Here is a 25,356-nt window from a genome sequence, read left to right on the forward strand (position 1 = left end):
GTCTTCTTTTCAAACATGACATTCCAATTTTAGCTGAGCACATGGCTCCAGTTATAGATAACATTTCTCAATATCCCCTGTGACTAAATGGGGCATATGACCAAATTCATGCCAATCAGATGTGCATGGTCCATTGAGGGCACCTCCGCAGAAGACTTTCTCTAGAGTCTCTGCACCCCTCCCATAAGCTGATATGTCAGGGGGCAGCTTCCACCATGGGAAAGAGACTGTCCTGTAACCAGTGAAACAAGGAGACAGGAGAAACAGCATCTTGGGTGGCCACATGGAGCGCAGCCAGACTTGGGTTCTCCATGGTGAATTGTTATGTAAATGAGAAATAAACTTACTTGAGTCATTGCCCCCCCTCAACTGCAGCAGTATAGTTTGTACCAGAGCAGTGTGCACATCAGTTAGCATCTAATTCATTCCTTTTGTCTTGTTCCTGTGCAATGCTGTGTTTACAGGCTCTCCTCCACGTCAGTATTTCAGTAGTGTCTCTTCTCTGCCTTCTATTTATAGTTTATTTATTAGTCCCATAAAGTATTTTGGTATTCAATTTGTTTCTTATGTCTGCAGTCTCCCTTTTTGTTTCATTCTGCTATTTTATCATCTTGTGTTGGAGCTCTAGTTTTATTTAATTTATGTTATCAAGCTGTGCTATTTATTACATGAAGAAATTATGAAAAATCCTTATGTTCTTGACTTATGATTGTTTTTAGACTCTGTCTTTTGTGGCCTAGAGTTCTCTCTCCTCCACCCACTTTCCTTTTGTTAGCTGTGGGTAAGGTATGAACATGCAGAACACACTGCAACCATAGCCCTCCTGGGCACGGCACTACTCACATCAGACAGTTCGCTCGCCCAGTTGTCCTGCCTGCTACAGTGAGGTACCTTCTTCCCCACTTTCTGGTACTCATATGTGACATGAGAAAATGCCACCCTCTGTCCTGTTCTCTCCACTGACGCTTGTTCCATTTACTCAGCAGGGCTTCTTGTGGAAACCTGAGCAAAACCCATCTTAAATTTGCTCAGGCTATCCCAGTTTTGGGGAGGGAGAAGTGAGATTTTTGTTCCACTTTTTAAACTTGAGTGGTCTCAATTATTTCAAACTTTGTATGTAAACCAAGAACTTCACTATTATTTAACTAAATTATGATATTCTGAATTTATCTAATCCAACTTCATATAAAATTCAGCCCCACTGTCTTCCAAAAGGCTAGTATAAAGAATCAGTGAGTACAAATATGGAAAGATAGGCCATCATTTTTTTTCACACCAGAAATGTGTGTGTGTGTGTGTATGTGTGTGTGCGTGTGCGCGCGCGCACGCATGCGTGCACGCACATAACATTGTTTGGATATATAACATTTACTTTTTAAAGGTACAAGTCATAAGGTCATCTTTTGACCTTTTACCAAGTAAACAGTGTGAACAGCAGTGTCCCTGAGACACAGAATTTCCAGCCCACTGGAGCCTCTCAGCCAAGCCTGCCACAGCAGAGGAAACCACCACCAGCCATCTACTGTCTTTTGCTCCAGAAATCCACATGAATGGTTAGTGAGATTTCATTCTTCTGTGTCTAGAAATCCACATGCATGGCTGGTGAGATTTCATTCTTCTGTGTCGTCCCTTCTCCTCAGAATTGATGGTGGGTTGAGCTTCTGTCCATTTTAAGTTTTAAGTTATACTTATAAAAGTAACTGTACAGTTTGAGCCCCCAAACTGTACAGTTTGTTTAATACGTTCCTTCTCCATTCTCTCCATCCTTAGGCCTGCCTTTAACTTCTGTCACTCATAGGCAAGGTTAAAGGAAACCTCTCTTGGAAAATCACCTCTGGACTCTTTCCCTTCTGTTAGTATGTTTAACATACATGGAAGAATCTGTACACTATTCCCAAGGCATTCCTTAATCAGAGCTCACTTGCTTCTGACTTACTCTCTCGTGACTGCAGAAAGAGAATTTAAAAAAAAAAGCCAGGCAATGGTGGCACATGCCTTTAATTCCAGCACTTGGGAAGCAGAGCCAAGTGGATCTCTGTGAGTTCAAGGCCAGCCTGGTCTACAGCATGAGATCCAGGACAGGCACCAAAGCTACACCGAGAAACCCTGTCTTGAGAAAACAACAACAACAACAAAAACAAACAAACAAACAAAAACACTTAGGGCAGCTATGTGGCTCAGTGTTTGGATCACTTGCCATCAGTCCCAATGCCCTGAGTTTGATCCCCAGGACCCATAGGAAGGTGGAGAGAGAGAATTTGCACACACCACTCGAGAGAAATACAAGAATAATAAATAAAAACTTAAAAACTCATGGTTAACTAGAAAATAACAAGTAACATAGACACATTAGCAACAATTCTTTTTATAAAGATAAAGCTTGGCAAGACTAAACAGTGACCTAGTTATCCTTGAAACATCAGAGCACCTTACAACTAACTCTCCTGAAGATGACAGCTATAAACTCCAGACACGGTCTACAAGGCTGTGTGATGGTATCAGTAGAAGCTGAAAACAGGCAGAAACTAGAAAAGCGCTGCATTTCCAAGAAGGAACTACGCCAGTTCAAATTCATGCATGTGTGATTTCTGACCCAGATGTACTTCTCAGAAGCCTGAGAGAGAAAGGGTGGCAGAGAACTGATAAGGAGTCACAGTCTGCCTAACATGAGAAGTTAGAGCATGGAGTTCCCAACTAACACAACCAGGAGGAATGTTAGACATAAAGAATTGGAAAGGGCCAAACTTGGTAAATAAATGTCATATAAATATTTGGTCCACCTCTGAGCCACACACATATGGAAGAGATTCTGAGGAACTCTAGAAAAGAAGAAAGAAATAGTTGAAGACTTTCAAAGACAGAGCAAAGTATTCAGCTGCTACCCCCACAAGAACAGAATTTGGAGTTTAGGATTTAAATGTAGCCAAATAAATTGTTTACTAGAATTATAATAGAAATTAGAGAACAAAGTAGCAGAATTTAAGCACATCATTTATAATGTACATAACAATAAGTTACTATATGTGAAAAGAAATAAGACAAAACAGTCCAGAGAGAGTCAAGAGAGAAAAAGTACAAGGTTTCTTTTAATAACACTAATTTCTGAAAAAAATACAGCTACTTCCTCTGAAGCCACCTGTGTCCACCTTAAACCAAGTTCAAGTTCATTTCCTCAGCAACCCGCACATTTTCCACGTCCTTTGCTCCATACTCTGCTCTTTCTTGCTGTAAATCTGGCTAGAGTAGTGAGCAGTAACTGTGCCACAGCTTGGATGCGACAGTCTTGAAATGTCCTCTGCCAAACAACTTAGTCCACGGCTTCCAAATTCAACCCCAGTCAAAATTTCAAGACACAGACAGGGCATAGTCAGATTCTAGCAGAATGTAACACTGATGGCCTTTAATGCATTTCCCAGAACAGGCATTGCTCCACTCTGAAACCTCAGAGGGCACAGCCTTTTGCTATGGTAAGCATTTCTGTGTGCGTTCTGATCCCCTACATTCCTACCACACTTGTGCACCATATATATGCAGGGCATGTCTATACAATGTAAGAATCTGTATCCACTTCCAGTAAAATGTGACTTCGGAGGAAAAATATGTAATAAAGTCTATAGCTTTTTTCCCATTAGAGTTAAATCCAGTACTTAAGCAAGCTGTCCCCAAGTGTGCTTGTTGGCTGTGACTCCAGGTGGCCTAATGACAAAAAAAAAAAAAAAAAAAAAACCAGCTTGAATCTCTTCAGCCTGTGTTTCCCAATTTTATGGGACAATTAAATGCTCCTCTGTAGGAATATGTATTCCATGGAACATTATTATTCCAAGGGATTAACAGTCTTGGGAATGTCGTTTGTAAAGAGGGTTGTTCTAGTAACAGGATTAATGCCCAGATGACAAGTATATTGCTGTAATTTGCTAATCTTTGGTGTCCTGCAAAGTTAAGAAGAGGTCACACCTTGGTTTAACAAAAGACTTTTCTTCACAGGAGCTTGGTACCCACTGGACAGCTTCCAAATGGACACAAACTAAGGAAACTCGGGGGTACTTCTGTTGCTGTTTCTCCCGCTAGCCGTGATTGTATTTTCCTGGCACGCCAACAGAAAGGTCCAGTCGGCAAAGCAATCGCTGGGGAAAACTGCTGCCTGTTTGACCTGTGTGCCCATGGCATCTCCGACAAGAGGGAAGGCCTGCACCGGGGACCACACATGGAAAAGCGAGTGTCAAAGTAGCCCTGCCTGGTAAGACTGCAAGTTTATCACTCATCATTCCCATTGCTGCTCTTTATTCCCTTGCTGCAGAGCACTGTGCCAGTCTGTAGGCATCCTTGTTTAAACACTGGCTGGGGTCATAAGTGAAATGAAGTTTGGTCCTCATTTACCTCATGCCAGCAGTTGGGTTGGTACACAGCTGCAGAACTGCTGGGGTCCTTTTTATTTAATTTGGCATCCCTTCCTGAGCAGTACTGAGACTTTGCTTCAATGACTCCACTGGGCTTTGCCATAATTTCTGCATAACATCAGAAAAGGCTGTGAAGGGATGCCTGGGCAACCCTGAAGGGCCTGCACTTACCAAGCAGGTGCTTTGGCTGAAGTCAACAGAGAGTTAAACTCAGATGCAAATCAAAGCAATATAAAAAGATACTGACTAAATTTAGCAGTGAAATGGACTTTAAGGAATAGAATTTGACCATCTTAACACCACGTGCAGGCCTAAGGGTTTGTCCTTTTGTAGTTTCTCTTAGAATAGCTTTCCTAACATCTGAACAGTATTGTCAAAACAAAAGACACCTCAGGCTCTGAGAGAGTCCTCCTTATTGTGTGGGTTGGTCTTACGGCTGACGCAGTGCAGTCCTGTTTCTGACATGTAAAGTGAAGTCCAAGGATGATACATGGAAACAGGTAAGAGTGATGGGGACAGCAGGCATGATGCAGCATGCAGGAAATGCACCAGTGAATGCATCAACCCCTTCAGCAAAGTTGCCCTTTGCAGGGTTGAGGATGGGCAGTGTTGGGGGGAGGGGGCTCCCTGGTCTTGCTAACAGCCTGCCTAGCCAGTCAGTGAGTGACTCTTTCTCAAAAAGTAAGGTGGGAAAGCAAGTGAGGAAGACAACCGACACCAGCCTCTGGCTCCACATGCACCCTATGTCACCACACACGTGGGAACCCGCATACATGTACACCCCCAAACATGCCCACTCCCATGTGTTCACATGAACACGTCCACAAATGATTTCTGCAGTCAGAATAGAAGACAGTTTCCCTGGGTCTGCTTTTCTGTTTCCCATGTCATGGGTTGATGTTCCCAAATGAGGAGGGAAGGATACCAAGGAAGTAGATCGGTCAGTGTCAGAACTATGAGGTCAGGCCCAGAGAGTACCCGAGACATGGCCTGATTCCAGAGCCCAAGTCACAGATGGACAGTGCCTAAGGAGAAGAAATAATCTGTCCAGAAATCACAGACATTCAGGACAGATCCAGTACTGGAGCCAGTATAAACACCGGCTTTTAAGTTGGAAAAGTTTTATTTTTTAGAATTTTCTAATTTTTTCTTTCCTTAAAAAACATTTCAATTTAATCCACCCAGAGTTTTCTTTGGTACAAGGTGCAAGGCTAGGATTTGACTCACTGCTGTTTTTAAACCTTTCTCCAAGCCACTGGTGGCTCTGCTGGCAAGCCCTCCTCTCCCTGCTGGTTTCCAGTGCCTCCTTTACCACACAGAGGGCAATGTCTGTGCTCACTTTTCTATTCCACTGATCTGTTGATTTCTATCCATAGAGTGTCTTCATAATTACTGTAATCCTATCATGTTTTAGTAAGTGGTATGAAAAGTCCACTTTCATTAATCTTCCTTCAGGGAATGAGGTCTTTTGCCCATTTATTCCTCACAATAATAAACATTGGCAGGTTGAAAAGAATTAACATTTCACTCAAGCAAAATAAAACTCCTATGAATTTTCATCGGAATTGCATTAGATATGAAGATTAATGTTGAGAGAACCGCCCTGTGTACCGCAGGCATTTCTCCTGTTGTCGCGGGAATACGGTGTCGCATTCCACTTCTTCAAGTTTTCTTAGACGTGGCTCCTTCAAGTTTTGGAGCTCTGCTCACAAAGTTCCTGCACTGTCTGTTTTAGCATCTTTTCTTGGTACATTTGTGCTTGACATGAGAGAAAAGAGAGAAGGGGGGATAGAGGGAGGGAGAACAAAGCTACTAAAATGTTTCTAATATCTGTTCTGCCTTGCCTAGGGCTGAGGTCATGCGGCCTGTTGTCTTTTTACCATTGGATCTGCCATATTTCTTCAATGTGAAAATGTGTCGTAATCAGAAAATCATGTATCAGGGGCTGGGGGCAGGGCTTAGTGACTAAGAGCACATATTGCTCTTCCAGAGCATCCAAGTTTAGGTCTTAGCACCCACGTCAGGAGGTTCACAGATGCCTATAACTCCAGCTCCAAGGGGTCCAATGCACCTGCACTCACACACACACACACACACACACACACACACACACACACACACACACTTAGTAAAGTAAAAATCTTTAAAAGAAAATCATGTACTAGAATAACCAAAGCCTTGCGTTTGCTTCTTAATGTCAACCGCTATGTTGAGCACCTGGGCTCTGGGCTCACTCCCAAAGAGCAAATCCTAGGATTATGCTACAGCCACCTAAGGAAAGTGGTATGCAGAGCTGGAAGCTGGGAGAGGAGAAATACCATGTAAAACGTGCCTGTGAAACTAGACCCTCCCCACCTCTTCACTTCTCTGTGGAAGCCATCCTAGTCAGATGTTCGAGTTGATTATATTAAGTTAATCATTCAGTGAGTACTAAGTCTGCATAAGTGCTCTGCAAAGACCATAGAGGATAGGAAAGTGGGAAAAATGGCTCCTGCTTGTCGGGAGGACCAGCAAGAGGAAAGGATGAAAGGCCCTTTTCAGTCAAATCACTAATTCATTAGAGCATGCCGTGCTGATCTAGGCACAGGAAAATTCATTCTACCTAAGAGACCTGGGCAGATTTCAATTTTTGTGTGCATGTGTACGTGTGTATGTACGTGTGTGTGTGTGTGTGTGTGTGTGTGTGTGTGTGTGTGTGTGTGCGTGCACGCGCGCCATAGCATGTAGGTAAAGGTCTGAGAGCAACTCATGGAAGTCAGTCCTCTCCTACTGCCCTATAGGATCCAGGGATGGTGCTACAGGCCTGTACCCAAGCACCTCCTCTTGATGAACCATCTGCCCGGTCCTAGCAGGCCCTGGAGGATATTTTTATGATCTAAAAGAGGAGGATATTTTTATGATCTAAAAGAGGAACATTCTACAAAAGGAGTCAAAAGAAGTTCATGACATTCCATTACTTCAATTAAGCTAATATAGACTACCTCAACCACACAGATCTCAAACCAGTTGTTACTCAGTCATTAGCCAAATCAGCAGCATGTTTTGGTCTGACCAGGCTGGGCATCATGCTCCTGCCCTTAGGAGGTTTGTAGTCTAGACAGGAAAGTTCCATGGAAAGGTATCAGTTCCTCTTATCCCATGTCTTGAGTTAATTTAACTCTTTCACTGCTGTCCCAGACAAAAGTAGAGAAACATCTTTATCAGACATTTTCTTAAGCTCATACAGGGTCTGAGAACATCTCGATGCAGCCACTGTCCATGTCTCGGTCCTTCAGCAGTTGAACATGGAGGAAGGAGAAGCTATAGTCTGAGTCTTGGGAAACATGGGGAGAGAAGCAACATTGCTTACCAAGAGATCGCTCTCAAGAACCCTCTCTGGCATTGTACCTTTCTCATTATCCTTTTGATTCCAAAGGCTTTTTGCATTCTTCGGTGTAGTACTGAGGGAGGGAGCGCAGACTAGCAACAGCAATGTGTCAGTGCTGCCCCAACTCTAGTGTTAAACAGAAACGATGCTTGACTGACGTGGCCAGCTCTGTGCAGAAGTGATTTAAGTAACAGCCCCCCTCTCCCAGGAGGAATGTGGTCAGATCAGGGTTCTCAAAGATACAGGAGATCAGCTGAAAGCCCATGGTCTTTTAGGGAAGGGAAAGTAGCTGCACTAGTGTGAATGAGAAATGTCCCCATCAGCTCATGCATTTGAACACTTGGTCCCCTGGTGGTGGTGCTGTTTGGGGAGGTTCTGGAACTCTTAGGAGGTGCAGCCCAGCTGGAGGACGCACATCCCTGGAAGTGGGCTCTGGGTGTTACAGCTTCACCCTGCTTTCAGTTAGCTCTCTCTGCTCCTGTGTGTGGTAGAGAGGTTGAGATGTGATCTCTCGGCTTGCAGCTCCTGCCACCAGATATTATGGACTCTCCCTCTGGAACCATAAGCCAAAACCAACTCTAAGTCGATTTTGTCATGGTATTTTATCACAGCAACAGAAAAGTGACTAATACAGAGGCCAACAGGGAAGCAATGGCCAAAAGCACAGGCTCTGACGTTAGAAAGGATGCTGATCTGTCTTTCTCCCACTTATTAATGATATTCCTGGATCAAGTAATGTACTTAATTTCTTGAAGCTAAAACTTCTTCTTGAAAATCTTTGAATTTAATTTTAGTTTACATATATGGGTGTTTTGCCTGCATGTATGTCTATGCAGCATGTGTGTGTCTGGTTCCCAAAGAAGCCAGGAGAGAGCATCAGATCCCCTGGAACTGGATTTACAGAGTGCTGTAAGCCACCATGTGGGTTCTGGGAATTGAACCTTGGCCCTCTGGAAGAGCGGGCAGTACTCTTAACTGGCTGAGCTATCTCCCCAGCCCCAAGCTGAAGATTCTTAACCAGTTCAACGGTGACACCATCACTCATCCCACAGGGATTGCTGTCATATAAGGAGCTCAGCACAACACAGTTCACACAGTCAATCCAAGCAGATTGTAGCTACTTACTGTCAAAAGCCAAGTCAGAGTCAGATTCCGTGTCCACATAGCGCCTGCTTTCCAGGGGTGGATTCATATCCCTCTGGCAGCTGAAGCTCCACAGATGTGCACTTCGAAATGTACACATGTGATGCTGCTCACTGTGAAGGGCCTCTAACCCGTGGTCCTTCTGTCAGCTTCCTTGCTCACTGGGCAGCCTTCTGACCGGGCTTTCTGAGTGGCTTCTAATAAGGGTAGTCTAGGCTCAGGCTGAACGTTTAATCTGTTTGACCATTGTACCTTAAAGTAGCATTCCATTCATGGTGTCAATGAGATGATATATTTAGGCAAAATAAAATTCTAATCCTGTAAGTTAAGGGTTATGCCTTGAACTACACATACATACATACACACACACACACACACACACACACACACACACACACACACACACACCAAACAAACAAACAAACAAACTTTGTAGGGGGCCCTAGCTGTCAGCCAACTCCCCAGATGATACCAATATTATTGTACCCCAAATTCATAACATCTCCTCTTTCTAAAGGACAGATGTAAATGTGGGGTCTAGACATTGCCTTCTTTGAACTATACAGGATAATTTTTAATGTGTGTGTGTGTGTGTGTGTGTGTGTGTGTGCATGGCTGTGCATGTGTGTTCGTGTTTGTGTAGATGCACATGTGTGTGCATGTGCATGGAATCCAGAGGATAACGTTGGGTATTAGTACCTCTTTTGAGACAGGGTCTTTTACTGGCTTGAGGGTCGGTCACCAATTAGGCCGGACTGGCTGCCCAGCAAGCCCCTGGGACCTTCCTGCCTCTACCTCCCCACATCTAGGGTTATAACCATATGTCAGCACTCCCAGCATTTTTACACGGGTTCTGGGGAATTGAACTCAGGTCCTCATGCTTGTGGGACAAGCGCTCTACTGACTGAGCCATCTTGCTAGACCAAGACAGAGTTTTTAGAATCATCTAAGCAAACATTTTAAAAATCAGGCAATCTTAGGAAAGACCAAACAAAACATGAACTTCAAAGCTTCTTTTGAAAATCCAGCTGCAAAGGGTGGGCCTGGAAGGGCTTCCTCCTGCAGGAGGCCCCACCCCCAACACTCGAGCACTGTGGAGCTAGCTTGCCATTTATTATCTGCCTAGCCAGGACACCTAGACTATGATTCTAATTTTAAATAACATTTTCTAAAGATTTGTTTTTTTTAAGTGGAAGAAAGCCAGGAAGTAAAAAGTCTATTTCATGAATAGTTTTTCCTTTTTTTTTTTTCTACTTAGCACAGACAGACAGTAAGTTTGAAAACATACCATATTGTGGAAAACAGCAGAATGAAGCCAGTCTCCTGGGCACAGCTGTGCATGAGCAGACTGGACACAAGGATCTGGTGTGAGGTCAGGACAGGGAAGGACCTCTCACTCTAGTGCTGAGTGGGAACCGGCACTGTGGACGTGAGCAGTGGGAGAGACAGCAGAGAGTGTGCCCAGGGGATCACCCACCTTCCTCGCTGTCCTTCCTTGTTTACACTACTCCCACCTCTACAAGTCCTGCTGTGGCTGATGCTGGAGGAAGGAACAACATGTGGAGAAGACAGATGGGGTCCCAGGTAGATCCTTGGCAGCAGCGGGGCATGCAGCATTGGGGTAGAAAGAAAGACAGGTTCGGGAGAGATCTAAGCCATCCTGCTAGAGCGGTCCTTCCTGTGAGAGGGACAAAGCCTTGTGCAAACTGTCAGGGAGAGGGGGGCCTGCAGAACTCTAATCAGGCCGATTCATGAACATCTAACAAGTTCAGGAGATAATGTGATTCCAGAAAGTACTATTGCTTTATAGCCAAAGGGAGAGGAAATAAAGTGTAATAATCAATGAGGACATCAAGGGGCAGAGACTGTTCAGAAGAATTCTAATGATGCCCTTCAGTTAGAGCAGCTAAGTGATCTAACGTCGGCTGTGTGCCTAAAGCCCTTCCTTCCACAATCCAGACTGAGACCACACAATTAGATTTCAGAGACCCAGCCAAGGCCGTCCATCATCTCCAAGTGCATCTTTTGGGAAAATGTGAGACAGTTCTAAGTGTCCACCCTGGCCTATGTGGGCACCACTGCTTCTGTCCTAGAGCACACAGCACCTCTCAGCCACATGCAGTTCTTGGGAGGCGCCTCAGGCAGCCTCCATCCAGCAGCTTCTCCTGTTACTGCTCACTTTCCCAGAGGAACTGGCCATTCCAGAAGGTATCAAGCAAACGTGGGCCCGAGAGTTACACAGTCAGGTGTGTGGCTCCAATGGTGACTGAACAAGCCATTTTATCTTCTCAGTATAGAAACAAGACATCACAGGCTGAGAAATGGCTCTGTGGATAAGAGCTCTTACAATGTAAGCATAAAGATCTGAGTTTGAACCCCCAGCACCCACATAAAAAACCAGACATGGCCTTGAGTGCCTCTGGCACATGGGGTTGAGGGCAAAGACGGGCAGATCTCAGGAGTGCACTGGATGGCCAGCCCTGGCCAAAACACTGAGCTTTAGTGTACTGAAAGACCCTGTCTCATGACAGAGAGTGACAAAGACTCCAGCATTTCCTGAGCCACTGCATGTAAAGGCACTCAGGCACAGAGGCACATGCAAGTATGCAGCACACAGAACACACTGGCAAACACATGCACAAAGAAAAGAAATGAGGCAACTTAGTCTTTCAAGACTAGGTGACAGATTTGTATCTTGGATTGTAGCCACGATACAGGGTAGTGTTGAAACCTAAGTCCTTGGTCTATGGCTTTTCCCTCTAACGTGTATATGGCAGCTTTCAGGCCTTTTCATCTCTAAACATTTACACCATATCATTACTTGGTTATCAAAAGATGATTTGAATCTACTTTTTCTACTCCAACTTCTAGCCTAATGAGACCTGAACCTCCAAATAAATACCTTCTGGGCTTCCATTACACAGATGACTCTGAGGCCATGCTTTTAAAGGAAGTGTACAGTGAATCCTTCCACATTATGGTGCTCATTTCTCTTCTCTTCAGAGAGGTTTGCAGGGGCTAGGAATGCATACTTGAACTCAAGTGCAGTTTAATCAACAATAGGCTAGAAGACGGGAGAGCACAGCCATAGTATTTATCCATCTCAAGTACCTCTTAGGAGATAATGACCCTGGGCCATGATGAAAGCGGTTCTATCAGGCCAGTTTCTCTTGTGACTAATGTCATGGAGCTGCCTGCTGTCTTAGTTAGGTTTCTGTTGCTGTGAAGAGCCACCATGACCACGGCAACTCTTATAAAGGAAAACATTTAATTGGGTGGTTCACTTACAGTTTCAGAAGTTCAGTCCATTATCATCATGGAAGGGAGCGTGGCAGACATGATGCTGGTTACATCTTGATCAGAAGGCAACAGGAAGTTGACTGAGACATTGGGCGGTATCCTGAGCAGAGGAAACCTCAAAGCACACCCCAACAGTGACACACTTCCTCCAACAAGGCTGCACCTCCTAATAGTATCACTCCCTGTGAGATTATGGGGACCAATAACATTCAAGCTACCACACTGTATTATTGTTCTTGGCTTCAGTTTTTGTTTGTTTGTTTGTTTATGTATATGAGTGCTTTGTTTACATGTATGTCTGAACACCAGAAGAGGGCATTGGATCCTATTATAGATGGTTGTAAGCCACCACATGGTTGCTGGGAATTGAACTCAGGACCTCTGGAAGAGCAGAGAAGCCAATGCTCTTAACCTCTGAGCCATCTTTCCAGCCCCTCGTTTTAAACAGAGCTCACTGTAACATATTTACACTGCTCCATTCTCATTCTTGTAACACAAAAGCAACCATAATGAAGTCAAAGAATGAAGGTTTTTATTCTGTTTTGTTTTGTTTTTTTTGTTGTTGTTGTTGTTTGAGGCAGGGTCTCACACTGTAGCTCAGGTTGACCTCAAATTTGTCTGATCCTCCTGCCTCAGCTTCCCAAGTGATTGGCTCAGAGTGTAAAGTTTTCTATTTTCACTCATGAAAGTACAGTTCTTATAAAAGTTTCGAGTTTGCACTGTAGATATATCTTTTCCTTCTTTCTTTTCTTTGTTTCTTTGTTTCCTTCCTTCCTTCCTTCCTTCCTTCCTTCCTTCCTTCCTTCCTTCCTTCTTTCTTTCTTTCTTTCTTTCTTTCTTTCTTTCTTTCTTTCTGGAAAGTTTTCTTCACCATCAACTAAGAGCAGTGACTATTTCATACAGGAAGAACACGGCTTCCATCCTGGGCATTAAAACAATTAGCACACAATATGGCAACTTTTGGCAAACTTTTGACGCATTCTTTGTCTCATAGTGGATATTTGCATGAAAGAAAATATTGATCACAGAGAGATCTAATTAGGGAAGTCACCTCTTTATCAGTCTGGTAAATTCTATAAACCCCTTCTCAAAATAATGTTTTGTAAATATATGAAATGAAATGCAAAGAAAAGCAAGCCAGATTTGGTAGTGCACACCTATAATCCTAACATTTGGGAGACGGAGGCAGGAGGATCAAGAGTTTAAGGCCAGCCTGGGCTACATGAGACCTGTCTTAAAAACAAACTAATTATTTAATGATTATTATTAATAAATAAATATTATTTAATAATAAAATGGAGCCTGATTATATTGAAATATAATTCTATCTGTAGTTCCCTTTTGATTTAACCCTATCAAATATGTCTGCCTCCCTGTGTGTGTGTGTGTGTGTGTGTGTGTGTGTGTGTGTGTGTGTGTATGTGTGTATGTGTGTGTGTGCATGTGTATGTGTTGACTTAGGCTCCCCTATCTACCTAGCTTTTAGTTCTTCGAAGTGGTAGTATGAGGTCAAGCTGACTGTCTCTTAGCATGGACTCAAATGCTCAGATCGAAAGTCCTGGGCACAGAGGGAAAAGTGGGTCTCTTAAGGGAGTGGGCCCGTCCTGAGAGCAGGTTGCTGCTAATATGGAGTAAATATAGAGCAGTGCAAAGGTCCCTTCCCAGACCACTGCCCCCTCAACCTCCCTTCTCCCTGTCCTCTCATGCTTGAAATCCCTCTGTAGAGCTTCTCTCCTTCCTTTTAATTAACTAGAGGATTTACTCTTGTGAAAAGGAAAATACACAGGGGAGAGGTAACCCTCCATGCCAAAGGTTCTCACGTTTCTTTCCAGCAGTAGACCCTGTTTCCACTGAAGCTAACTAAATAAAGGCTGATATGCAAATAAATGTGAATGCCATAAGAAGGTAGCACAATTCTCTGTTGACCTTCACATGTTCAAAATTAGGAGCATGTAAAATGTTGTACATGTGCATATTACATAAATACTCATATATCTCACTCTGATGGCATATAATAAAATATATCTACATGAGTCAGTCAACATTGGAAATCATGAAGTTGTTTTGATTAAGGCAAATTATAAATTCAAGAATCGTAAGTAATAACTGTGTAGTCTTATAGCCATTTATTTGTATATTTTATTTTGCCTACACAATATGAAAAAAATCCCGGTGTGAAAAGGCCAATCATTTTAAATAGCCTGTCATTTATTATGGCAGTATAGTCTCGGGACTCCCTTAGCTAAAATAATCCAGACACTCTGAAGAATAGTAGGGAAATTTATTTTAAGATAGAATTCCTAACATCGAGTAACTGCTCCTGTTCCTTAATAACTAAGCATCTGTTGGTGGTGACTCAATTAGGGAGCCTTGAGGAGTGGACTCCACAACAAATTTGAGTCCTGATTATCTTTCCTTACTACATAACCTTAGACAGGTGGTGTCCTTCCTCAGTTTCCTCATCTGCAAAATGGTCATATAAATGGAATATATTCTATAAGTTCAAAGGTCAAATAAGATAGCATGCATCAGGCACTTGGTACTGTATCTTATACACTGGACATGCTGTATTATCAAAAGGCTAAAGAACCATTTCAGGCACTTGCATGAAATGTCATTTCCCAATGGACCCTCTTCCTTTTCAATTGTCTTAGTACCTTCTCTGTCACGTATTCACTCAAATTTCAAAAACAATCTAATTTTGTTTGAGATATTAAATATACATTTTGAAATGGTGCTTTATTGTTGGTTGGTATCTGCCATAATCAATAAATTACCATTTTTACCCTAGACTACAAAATAAAGCAATGACTACTTTCAAATCACAGAAGCAGCAGCCTAACACGAGGCCATGTCTTGTGCTCTAAGGTTGGTGGCTGAAGCTGTGAAGTTGCCAACTACGCTGTGCCACAGCAGGCATCAGAGGACCCTTCCAGCTTGTAACTGCGGCGCACCCGTCCTAGTGGTCCCATGCGGCGCACCCGTCCTAGTGGTCCCACTGCGGCGCACCCGTCCTAGTGGTCCCACTGCGGCGCACCCGTCCTAGTGGTCCCACTGCGGGGCACCCGTCCTAGTGGTCCCACTGCGGGGCACCCGTCCTAGTGGTCCCACTGCGGGGCACCCGTCCTAGTGGTCCCACTGCGGGGCACCCGTCCTAGTGGTCCCACTGCGGCGCACCCGTCCTAGTGGTCCCATGCGGCGCACCCGTCCTAGTGGTCCCATGCGGCGCACCCGTCCTAGTGGTCCCATGTGGCGCACCCGTCCTAGTGGTCCCATGCAGCGCACCTGTCCTAGTGGTCCCACTGCGGTGCACCCGTCCTAGTGGTCCCACTGCGGCGCACCTGTCCTAGTGGTCCTATCAATCAGTTTGCACAGGTTTCCTAGGGGTCAGACCTTGACGTGAAAATTGTCTTTTTAAAGAAAAAAATTTACTTACTTCATGCATATGAATGTCTTGTCTTACATGTATGTCTTACAGTACATGTAATACATGTGTGCCTGGTACCCACAGAGGTCAGAAGAGGGCATTGGATTCACCAGAACTGGACTTACAGATGGATATGAGCCATGATATGTATGCTAGGAACTGAAATTGGGTCTTCTACAAGAATGAATGCTCTTAACTGCCAAGCCATTTCTCCAGCCCTCAAAATTGGCTTCTTTCACATTTGTTTATCCATACATATGACCATCACAGAAGTTCATATGAGCACATCCGAATTTTCCAAATGTGACCTGTACAAAACTATAATTGATTTGCTGAAATCCCACTGTGCACATGCATGCACGTGTAGGGCACTCTAATGCATTATCATTTTGGTATCTAACTCAAATAAGCATGTTGTCCTTTGCTGCACTTTAAAGGATTTGTCATAACATGAATTGTGTCTTAAATGTTCACAACCTCTCTAAAACTCATTGTAGTTTTCTGCTGCCGTTTGGAAACCAGAGCAGCAAGCCCTGTTCCCTCATTATGCTAGAGGGCAGAGGGAGTTGAGTCAGATTCTTTTCTGTGAAGAAGGGAGAAGCACAGGTGTGAATCAAGGAGAAGGAAATAGATTGTTAATGCTAATTCGTTTCTCCAAAAGGTGAGAGTCTTATGGACACTTATTACATGCCAGCGGTGTGAAGATACTTTCTGCAATCCCCGTAACAGCTGTACCTAGTAGGCATCATTATCCTGGCTTTGCAGAAAAAGCTAAGGGACTCAGGAGGTTAATTTGCTTACCTGCGGGTTCAAGAATAGACCCACGCTCTGTTCCACTTGACCCCAAGCCCATTCCACCACACCACCTGCCACCCCATCTAGCTTGCCTCCCCCATAAAACAGAGATGTGAGAATGGTCGAGCTACAGTGACATTCATGGAACTAGCTAGGCAGTGGCAAGGCTGAATTGTGAATCCAGGAGCAAGGTCATTTCACTAGAAAAAACTATCAGGTGGCCCCTTAGGAGAAGACTTTGGACAACCAGGCTACCTGGGACTGGCAAAATCAGGATTTCACTTTGGCCCTCAACACCAGACTACCCAGCTTCAAAGCAGAGACTGGACAGAGGAGAGAGTGAGCCAGCCCTCTCCTAAGCACCTGTTGTATGTAAAGCATTGCTCAGTGCAGTGGAGGATTTGAAAAACACATAATCCTCATATTTGTATAGAAAAAAGACATGATCACATGAAAAATTAAATAGTATCACTGGAACAGCCCTCAGCAACAGTCTGTTGCCCTCCCTTGGTCCCGACAAAAATGTAAATTTTAAATGACATGAAACAATGGTGCAATATAGTATGTGAGGATTATTAATGGTAAGAACTAATACTTTCAGAGTACATATTTGCAGCAAGATCTGCTAATTCATTTGTCTCGATGCCTCCTACAGCATAGATACACTCAATATAGTGCATCTTACATAAGAGGAAATAGAGGTTGTCTCCAGGGCATCCCCATCTAGAGAGACTCACACAGGGCAGTGTGACCCATAATAACCACACTAAGTGCTAGGAAGTGCTGTGAGTCCAACATAGGGTTGGCTGGGGGTGCATACAGGATCTCCCCCAAAAATATAAACAACGGGATTTGGAAGGAATTAGAGAACTCACTACAGCGTGGCATTTTATGGACATAATTGATAAGTGCATACAGCCTCTAATGGCTTCTCTATGCTCTTCCAACAGTGGCATTTTGTGAAGGAGCTGAACACCAGTCAGTGTCCCATCATGTTCCTTAGAGCCCCCATTGTTCCAGGAATAGCAGTAGTGTCCACAGACAACACACCACTGCCACTGCTGCCATATTGGTGGAGCACACTTTACAGCTTGTGAATCAGGAGACACACTTTTGAAACACACTCTCTGTACAACCTCAAGAGAAGGCCGTCTGTATCTGCTAGAGGTGGGGACGCTGAGCATGCCACTGCAGTCCTTGGGTAATGACTGTGTGTCATAAATAGAATGTGGCATTTCAGAATGTCTTTAAAGCTATTTCCTTTTGTTCGACTAATTTAATTTACCAAATGCTCCTGGGGAAAGGGAGGGGGACCAAGATGCTGACTCCACATTTCCTGGGGAAAAAAAAGTCACCATTTCCAAAAAAAAAAAAAAAAACCACTCTCAGAGAAATTACATCCGATTGTTGTCTGCTGGCTCCCTCAAACTCTACCTCTGTCAAAATCCTGCCCTGGCAGGTGTGGGGAAGAATAGACGCCGAACTTGAATGAATACCCACATCTGTTTTTGGAAAGGGGGAACAGAAGCATCACAGAAGGAAGTAAAAGAGATAATTGCTGGCTTGAACTACAATGCATTTTACTTGTGGGCAGAGGGCCAGCATACAGCAGGCAAAATATGCAGGCCCATCTTATTGGAATTCAGGGGTGGGCCTCCGTTCCTGTCCGGAGACAGCTGTAAACCAGCAGCCCATGGCATCCCAATCAGGCACGGAGTTTTGTCAAGGAATGCTGATATGAACAGAAGCAGCTCCGTCGGCTCTGCCTTCTCCCCTGCCTGGTGCGGTGACAGTCAATCTCTGATTCCAGATGACAAGAACTGGATAAAAACTTCAAACAAATGGCGACCTTTCCAAAGATTAATTTGTTTACCAACAAAATATTCCCTCTTTGTCATCTGAAATGGGGGTGACCTTCACTTTGCCACATCTAGGCTGGAAGGATGCTGACTGCAGTCATCTGTTAAGTTAACTCCATCTCAGCAATTATTCCCTTTTTTATTTTTAGTGACAAGAGGGTTTATTAATTCACTCTGCTTCTTGTTATGGTTTATAAATGCAACAAGCTCGTTCTGAATTACTGCAGTGTAACATCAATTTGTTTAAATCTAATTCTGCTACCGTTGCCAAATGATGTTGTGACTGTAATTGTGGCCATATGCATGGGCTTAAAACACAATCATGGCTTGAAATCACCCCACCCCCGCTTGTGGTACTTCTTCTAATCATTTGACATTAACACAATTGCCTCACTTTCCATTACTTTATCATCTCAGAAATGATTGTGCTTTCAACGGGAGCAATTGCTCTGCACACACCGAGTGAAACAGTAAAGGATGAAGCTATGATTTGTGAAGTGTGGTTGCTACCCAACCACGTTAGTGAGAAGCACTGCATAACGTGTGAGTCATAAAGCCGAGAAGTCATCAGAGCATTAAATCCAACCTCATGAATAAATAAAAGGTTCTAAGTTTACATAGCATTATATATTTATTTATTTGGAAAGTGGGACCAAAGAACTGGTATAATTCTCCAGCAACTCATAGCTTGCCAAAAAGAAAAATGTTTTTATGACTCTTTTCTAGGTCATAACAGTTGTAATCAGAGTTATTTGTGCGGCAATTCACAGCGACGTTTTGTTTGGCTATTCTGTTATGCATTCATAATCGTTCTTTTAAAATTCATGTTAACAGTTACATGTTTCAAGCCTTTTAAGAAACCCTTTTTATTTGGAAAAAAAATAAATCAAAGTCAAATTTTCACAGATCTTTCAGTGCATTGCACCCACCGAAAGGCCTGACTGGAAGGAGATGCTGTGAGCAGGCAAGAGCAGCATCAGCGTTTGCCTCCCGCCTCCCGCCTCAGTGAGAATCCAGCAATTGCATGGAACAGGGTTGTTCAGCTTTTACTTAGCGCATTTAAGATCCTAAAATCATTAGTGGTTTTGTATTTCGTGCTTTTTTTAGAAATTGATTTTATGTAAAAAGGGTCACAGAAAATAATGTTCTAAAGGCAAGTTCTGTGGTATGATTGTATGGTGTTGCATGTGTGTGTGTTTGTGTATGCATATGGTGTTGCATATGTGCATGTTCGTGTGTGCGTGTGCGTGTGCGTGTGTGTGTGTGTGTGTGTGTGTGTGTGTGTGTGTGTGTGTGTGTGTTTAATGCACTAACATCTTCCATTAGCTCCTTATGGTAGGGAGGGAGACACCTCCTCATCAGATGAAAAATACCACCAGCTTCCAGGAACTAATAATGCAAACCATCTATGTATTCATATTTGCTCGTCAAAATGCCTGAATTATTTGCAGACTTTGGACAAGCTGTTCAAGTTGCACAGACATAAGGCAGTGTGTGACCTCGGCAGCCAGGCAGCCTCCCGCCCTGAGTGTGAGGAGGTACTCCGAAAGACCAGCCTCGCTGCTGCTTCTCCAGTTAACTGAGTGTCACCATGATAGACACATGGCCACAGCTTGGGGAGGTGCTTTTAAAAACATGCTTTTTAAAATAAAAGGTGAATTCCAGCTGTATTTTACCAACAGGTGTACTACATGATTGTTTAAAACCAGATAACTGAGTATTTCCCACAAAGAGCTTTCTGAGGAATGCCTCCATTTTGTAAATCCAAACAAAACTATCGCTCTGATAGTGGCATCTGATATCTAGACCAACACAAAATGACAGGTCAACTATTTTGACAGAAAGGCAATAATTTGATCAAAATCTACACAATGTATGTCCAATTTTAAAGTGGCCTGCTGTTGATTTTTATGGGGTCATTTTCATGAAAAGGATCTTTAATAAATGAGTATGTGTTATTAACACGTCACATGGGGCAGTGAGCTTTCTCAAACTGTCACTGTTGCAATGTCATTGGAACAGTACCCATGCTGCTCATTCTACTTGTAAATCTTTAAAAATATAACTAACAGCTAAGATTACATCCTAAATGTAGGACTGCTTCGAATTCCTTACTTAAGTCTGAGTCTTGGAGTCACAAAGCAAAGCGTAATCCCCATGTGTCTCAGTAGACCTCTAGACACTTGCGTCCTCGACAGAAAGTTTGAGTGCCGTGCGGCAGTAGCCCCGGGCTGCAAAGCCGCAGCACACCACCAGCTAAGCCAATATTAATTCTAGATCGAGGAGGAAAACCAACAACAACAAAAGAGAAATCTGTTGCTGTCTGTAGAGCCAGAGAAGTAATATTTTTACTTCAAGGACTTTGGGGCTCCTGGGAAGCAGATAAAAACCTCTTCACATTATTCACACTGACATTTTAAATAAAGTTCCAACAGGAATAAAAATATCTAACTTTCTGGTTATTTCTTAGGCTAGGAAATATTTCTAGGATAAAGTGCTCTTAATCCAAACCTGTAAGAATAATGTAAAGCGAAAACAGAGGCCAGAGTGACTGAGTGCCACGGATGATCTAGGCAGTTGAAAAACAGAGGAAACGTGGATGATTTAATCTGAGATAATTAAGCAAGTTAGAAATGGTTTGACAAATTTAGTCCTAAAATTAATCTTGTTCTTAGTTATAATTCCACTAAAATATACATTTAAGAGCTCTGAGAGGAGCCAAAAGTTATAAATGTCTTTTCAAAATACATAGATTTCACCTTAGAAATTGCTGTTAGTATTAGAAAAGATGCCAAATAGTTTCCTAGTTAAGACAAAGCCGCTAGATGTTCCAGTAAATCCACAGCCGGAAGAGGCCAGTCCTCCCTCTGGAGCACCTCAGCCACGAGCCAGCAGCAGTGGGTGCCGCCGGCTCTCAGGCTGCTGCGTGGGATGCTTTGTCTCCAGCACTTTGCTGCAGAAGGAAATGCTGCCCCGCTTGCTTTGGGTTGGGAATTCTTGCTTACGTGTCGCACTGTTACGAGGGCGTGCCCCTAGGAAGGATGCTCCGAGGTGGTCTCTCTTTGCTTTTTCTAATGGGAAGAGACTGCTGTGCAAACTGTCCTAATTCCTCTACTAAGTCTTCTTGTTGTTAACTTTTCCTCCTTGTTAAATTATGCCACTAGCTCATTCAAAAAGTGTCAATCACAACAAAAAAATCAGAATGAACTACAAATAGATCTTTTAAAATATGTCTACATTTTTCATAATCCTTACTAAATTACAGACAGAATGAAAGCCACTTCATTTCATTTTTTTAAAATATCCTAAGGACAAAAGAATCAGTCTTACTTAAAAATCTGCAGTCTATCTTACACCACTACTAAGCGGCCTGAAAGCTGTTTTAGAATTAGGAGTTCGTTAGAGCAGCTCATCCCTTACCTGTGCTTTCCTCCGGTTGATATATGGCAAACTGATCCCATAGTTGGCATTTACAGCAGCTCTGTGGTGCATGTTCTCTGGATCCTTCAGGATCTTTACATTCAACTCTATCTTTGGCTGAAACAAAGAAACAATGAAACTTTTATGTAAAATAAACAAAAATGCTTACTAACATGTTATATCCTTCAAGGAATATAAAATTCTTGGAAAATAAGAAGTTTAATGCAATTCTCACTGAAACAAAACTAGATCTTTTATTTAGGCTACTAATCTATCCTTTTTTATTTGGAGAAAAGGAAGATTTTCCTCGGTGTGTTTTATTTGTGCGCAGTTACATCCTCAGATGCCATTCATCTACTCAAAAACTAATGCTCCATGTCAGCCAGGATGGACAAAGGACAAGAATCTCTCATCTCCAGGCCAAGGACTAAGTAAATAAAATCTATACTCCGGACACGCAGGTAGAGGGCTCTCTTGGTCTGTTAATGTGGCCACATTCCCTTAGGGACATTTCAGGTAGCTGTTGGATGTGACACATTTTTACCACACCAAATGTGTCTATTGCCTCTGCAGAGATTTTGCCATCGGTAATTAGCACTTTTGTTAGGCAACAAAAAAGCATCTTCTTCCAATGACCTGTTCTTCATTTTAAAGGATTCCTATCAGAATGGCAGTGGTGGAGGGCATTAGAAGGATGTCACAGACCTAGGTGACCACCCTAGCCTGGACTGCTGGGTGGGACTCAGCAAAGTCACCTCACTTCTCTGCAAGTCAGCCCTGTTTTCTTGTTAAGGGCAATAGCTGAGTGTGATGCTCTCATGAGGTGCTGCTGCCCTGAGCATCAGCAGTCTGTGACTTCAGGTTAAATTGACAGTTGGCACTTAGGAATCACTTGTGAGATGTTGTACGACTTTTGTCCCACAATAGAATTTACTGATCTGTGCTTTGGTTCACAAAACTAAGTCAGCTCAGCACTGCCTAGTTCCAAAACATTTGTATCTCCCCAAATGAGGCCTTGCATCCATTAGCAATCACTCTCTAGTCCTGCTACCCCTATCCCAGCAGCCCCTAGGACACTTTCTGTCTCGACTCATAACTAACTCTATTCTGGACGTTTTGTACAAACAGGAGCACAATATCTGGGCTTTGCAGCAACCCAACAGACTGCTCCAGAGTCCGCGTGTTTCTTCCAGCTCAAGCATTCATAAGAAGACTGAGGTCAACGTGAGGAGGAGCCTACAGAAGGAATGGAGGGCAGGTCTTGTCAGGATGAGCTCGTTTCTAACACATGCTCCGCACTTCCCTTCTGTTTTCAATTGCTCCTGAATAACCAAACCTCCAGATAACTGTCCTCAACTCCCTCCGCATTTAACCCATGGAAACCCATGTCACAAACAAGGCACTTCTGTGACTGTCTCCTTTAAGTACATGTGGTAGCAGAAGTAAGGTGGAGCCCGGTTACGGCTGGCTTTCTGTTGGCGGCTAACCCGCACCCCGGCACTCCTCCGGCGTGTTTACAGAGAGCCAAGTGCCTTTTTAAAATTGAAATTAATACCTGAACATAATTTTTTCCTTCTTAATTAAACTTTCAGGATAATTTCCATTCTACCAAGGATCAGGAAATTGCTAATATGTATTATATTGACTGGATGTGGTTTCTGTAATTAGGATGCTTTAGGAACGTGGATTGTGGATACAATTGATAGTAATGACTTCATCTATCATGTCTCAGCTTTGCTAGAACTTTTTAATTCTGGGATCACTGGCTCAGTGGACCAGAGAGGCTTTCTTAGCTTTATCAGGCTCCATCAACTTTGTGTGGCTACAGGACAGGCTTGGGGAAGGGATGAGCGGAAGTGCTGTGAGCACCGCATTAAGACTCAGTTGTTCTCTGCCCTACTTTACACCTCTGGGCACAGATATTCTGGAACTAAGTCAGACAGAAATGGTAGGTGGGAATACTGACTCTCATGGTGGGCTCCTAGAACAATGTGCCTAAAATCGTTAATGGTCTCATCTTCACCATTTTGGCACCAAAGCATGAGTTTATCAAAATGATAATTCATAGCTTGCATGATTTGATTTCTCTTTTAAAATACTTGATTCTGGGCATGGTGACACATGCCTATAATCCTAACATTTGGGAGGTGGAGACAGAAAGATTAGAAATTCAAGGCCAGCCTTGGATACATGAAAACCTGTCTCAAAAATAATAAAATAATATAAAAGCAAATACTGCCGGTGGGATGGCTCAGTGGGCAAACACACTTGCTGCGAAGCCTGACAACTGGAGTTCCATCTCCAGGTCCCACACGTAGGAAAAGAGAACCAGCTCCTGAGTGTTGTCCTCTGACCTCTATACAAGCACATGTGCATGAATGAATGAATGAATGAATGAATGAAAAATGAATAAATGAATGAATAAATTTTAAACCTAAGTAAAAATATATGTCAGGCTGGGGGTATAGCTCAGTGGTAGACTACTTGCCTAGCACCTGAGAGGCCCTGGGTTTGATGCCCAGCAATGAAACAAATATTGAAGATGGCTTCACTGAAAGTCATGATCAAATAGATTCAATGCTTAAAGCTGTCTTATACAGTCTCTAGGATGCTTTGCTTATCAGCTTAGGCTGTATTGTCAGATCTAATAATAAGAGTTTAGTTTTCTACGAAAAACAATTATACATCAAAAAACCAAAAGGAAGGCCGGGCGGTGGTGGCGCACGCCTTTAATCCCAGCACTCGGGAGGCAGAGCCAGGCGGATCTCTGTGAGTTCGAGGCCAGCCTGGGCTACCAAGTGAGTTCCAGGAAAGGCGCAAAGCTACACAGAGAAACCCTGTCTCGAAAAACAAAAAAAAAAACAAAAAAAACCAAAAGGAAATGAATCGTTCCATTAAGCAAAAAAGCTACTCTCTGGAAGATGATCTTTCACCGGCAGTAAGAGAAATATCAGAAATAACTTCAGAAAATTTTCTTCAATTGGTCAAGAAAAGGCAGCAATTTCTTTCATCTATTTTGAATCACTAAACAATCTAAAATTTGCATTCTCTCCTTTTGATAGTAATTACAAGCAGATATATCAAATGTGACTCTCATTTAGACTTTGGTTTGTAAGAACAAAACTTATTATCAAAGCCAATTACTGTTTTACCTACATGGCTGCACAGAAGCGGGGCTCAATTTTCATCTCATCAGTGATTTTGTGGTATTTATTTTATTACTATGCCCACAACGCCATATAAGAAGGAAATGGCTTATGCTATTAAAACTAGGGCTGGAATACAAGAGGCTAAGGTTGCTTCTAGAAGAACTTCTGAATTAAAAACACTAGGCAGCATGTAATGCCAGCTCCCCAGACATGGGTAGACCATAAAACAACACACAGCTATCCGAGCAGTAGCTCCCACACAGAGTAATCAAAATTGAAATGCTTCACAAACAAAGTTGAGAGAAGCTATTTGCCAAGTTACAGTATTATCAGCAGAACACTGCTCTCAACAGTGTCTGCCCCGAGTAATGTCTTCTAAAGTGGATATTGCTTAATGCTGTATTCCCACTGGTAAAAGAGTCTGCCATTTAAATCTAAGAGCCAGAGAAAGGACAAATAGGAAAATAATTCGGTCACCTTCCATTCGTTCTTACAACCA

At 43.0% G+C, this 25,356-nt stretch overlaps 1 protein-coding gene and 1 long non-coding RNA gene across 2 annotated transcripts in view; one reads left to right on the plus strand and one right to left on the minus strand.

Annotated features, from left to right (window-relative positions):
* The window catches only part of Iqch (IQ motif containing H), a 184,749-nt gene that overhangs the window by 129,079 nt on the left and 30,314 nt on the right, over window positions 1–25,356 (minus strand). The window contains exon 5 of the mRNA XM_052763476.1: window positions 21,709–21,825. Within this exon, the coding sequence (XP_052619436.1) occupies window positions 21,709–21,825 (117 nt within the window). The remainder of the gene's footprint in view (window positions 1–21,708; window positions 21,826–25,356) is intronic.
* On the plus strand, window positions 558–24,376 carry LOC128125808 (uncharacterized). Its single transcript, XR_008223234.1, has 3 exons — window positions 558–1,553; window positions 3,985–4,237; window positions 22,837–24,376. It is a non-coding gene; the product is annotated as an uncharacterized LOC128125808 (long non-coding RNA).

Source organism: Peromyscus californicus, unplaced genomic scaffold (assembly GCF_007827085.1).
Source record: "Peromyscus californicus insignis strain IS unplaced genomic scaffold, ASM782708v3 Scaffold_11__1_contigs__length_118956290, whole genome shotgun sequence".
Taxonomy (NCBI): Eukaryota; Metazoa; Chordata; class Mammalia; order Rodentia; family Cricetidae; genus Peromyscus; species Peromyscus californicus.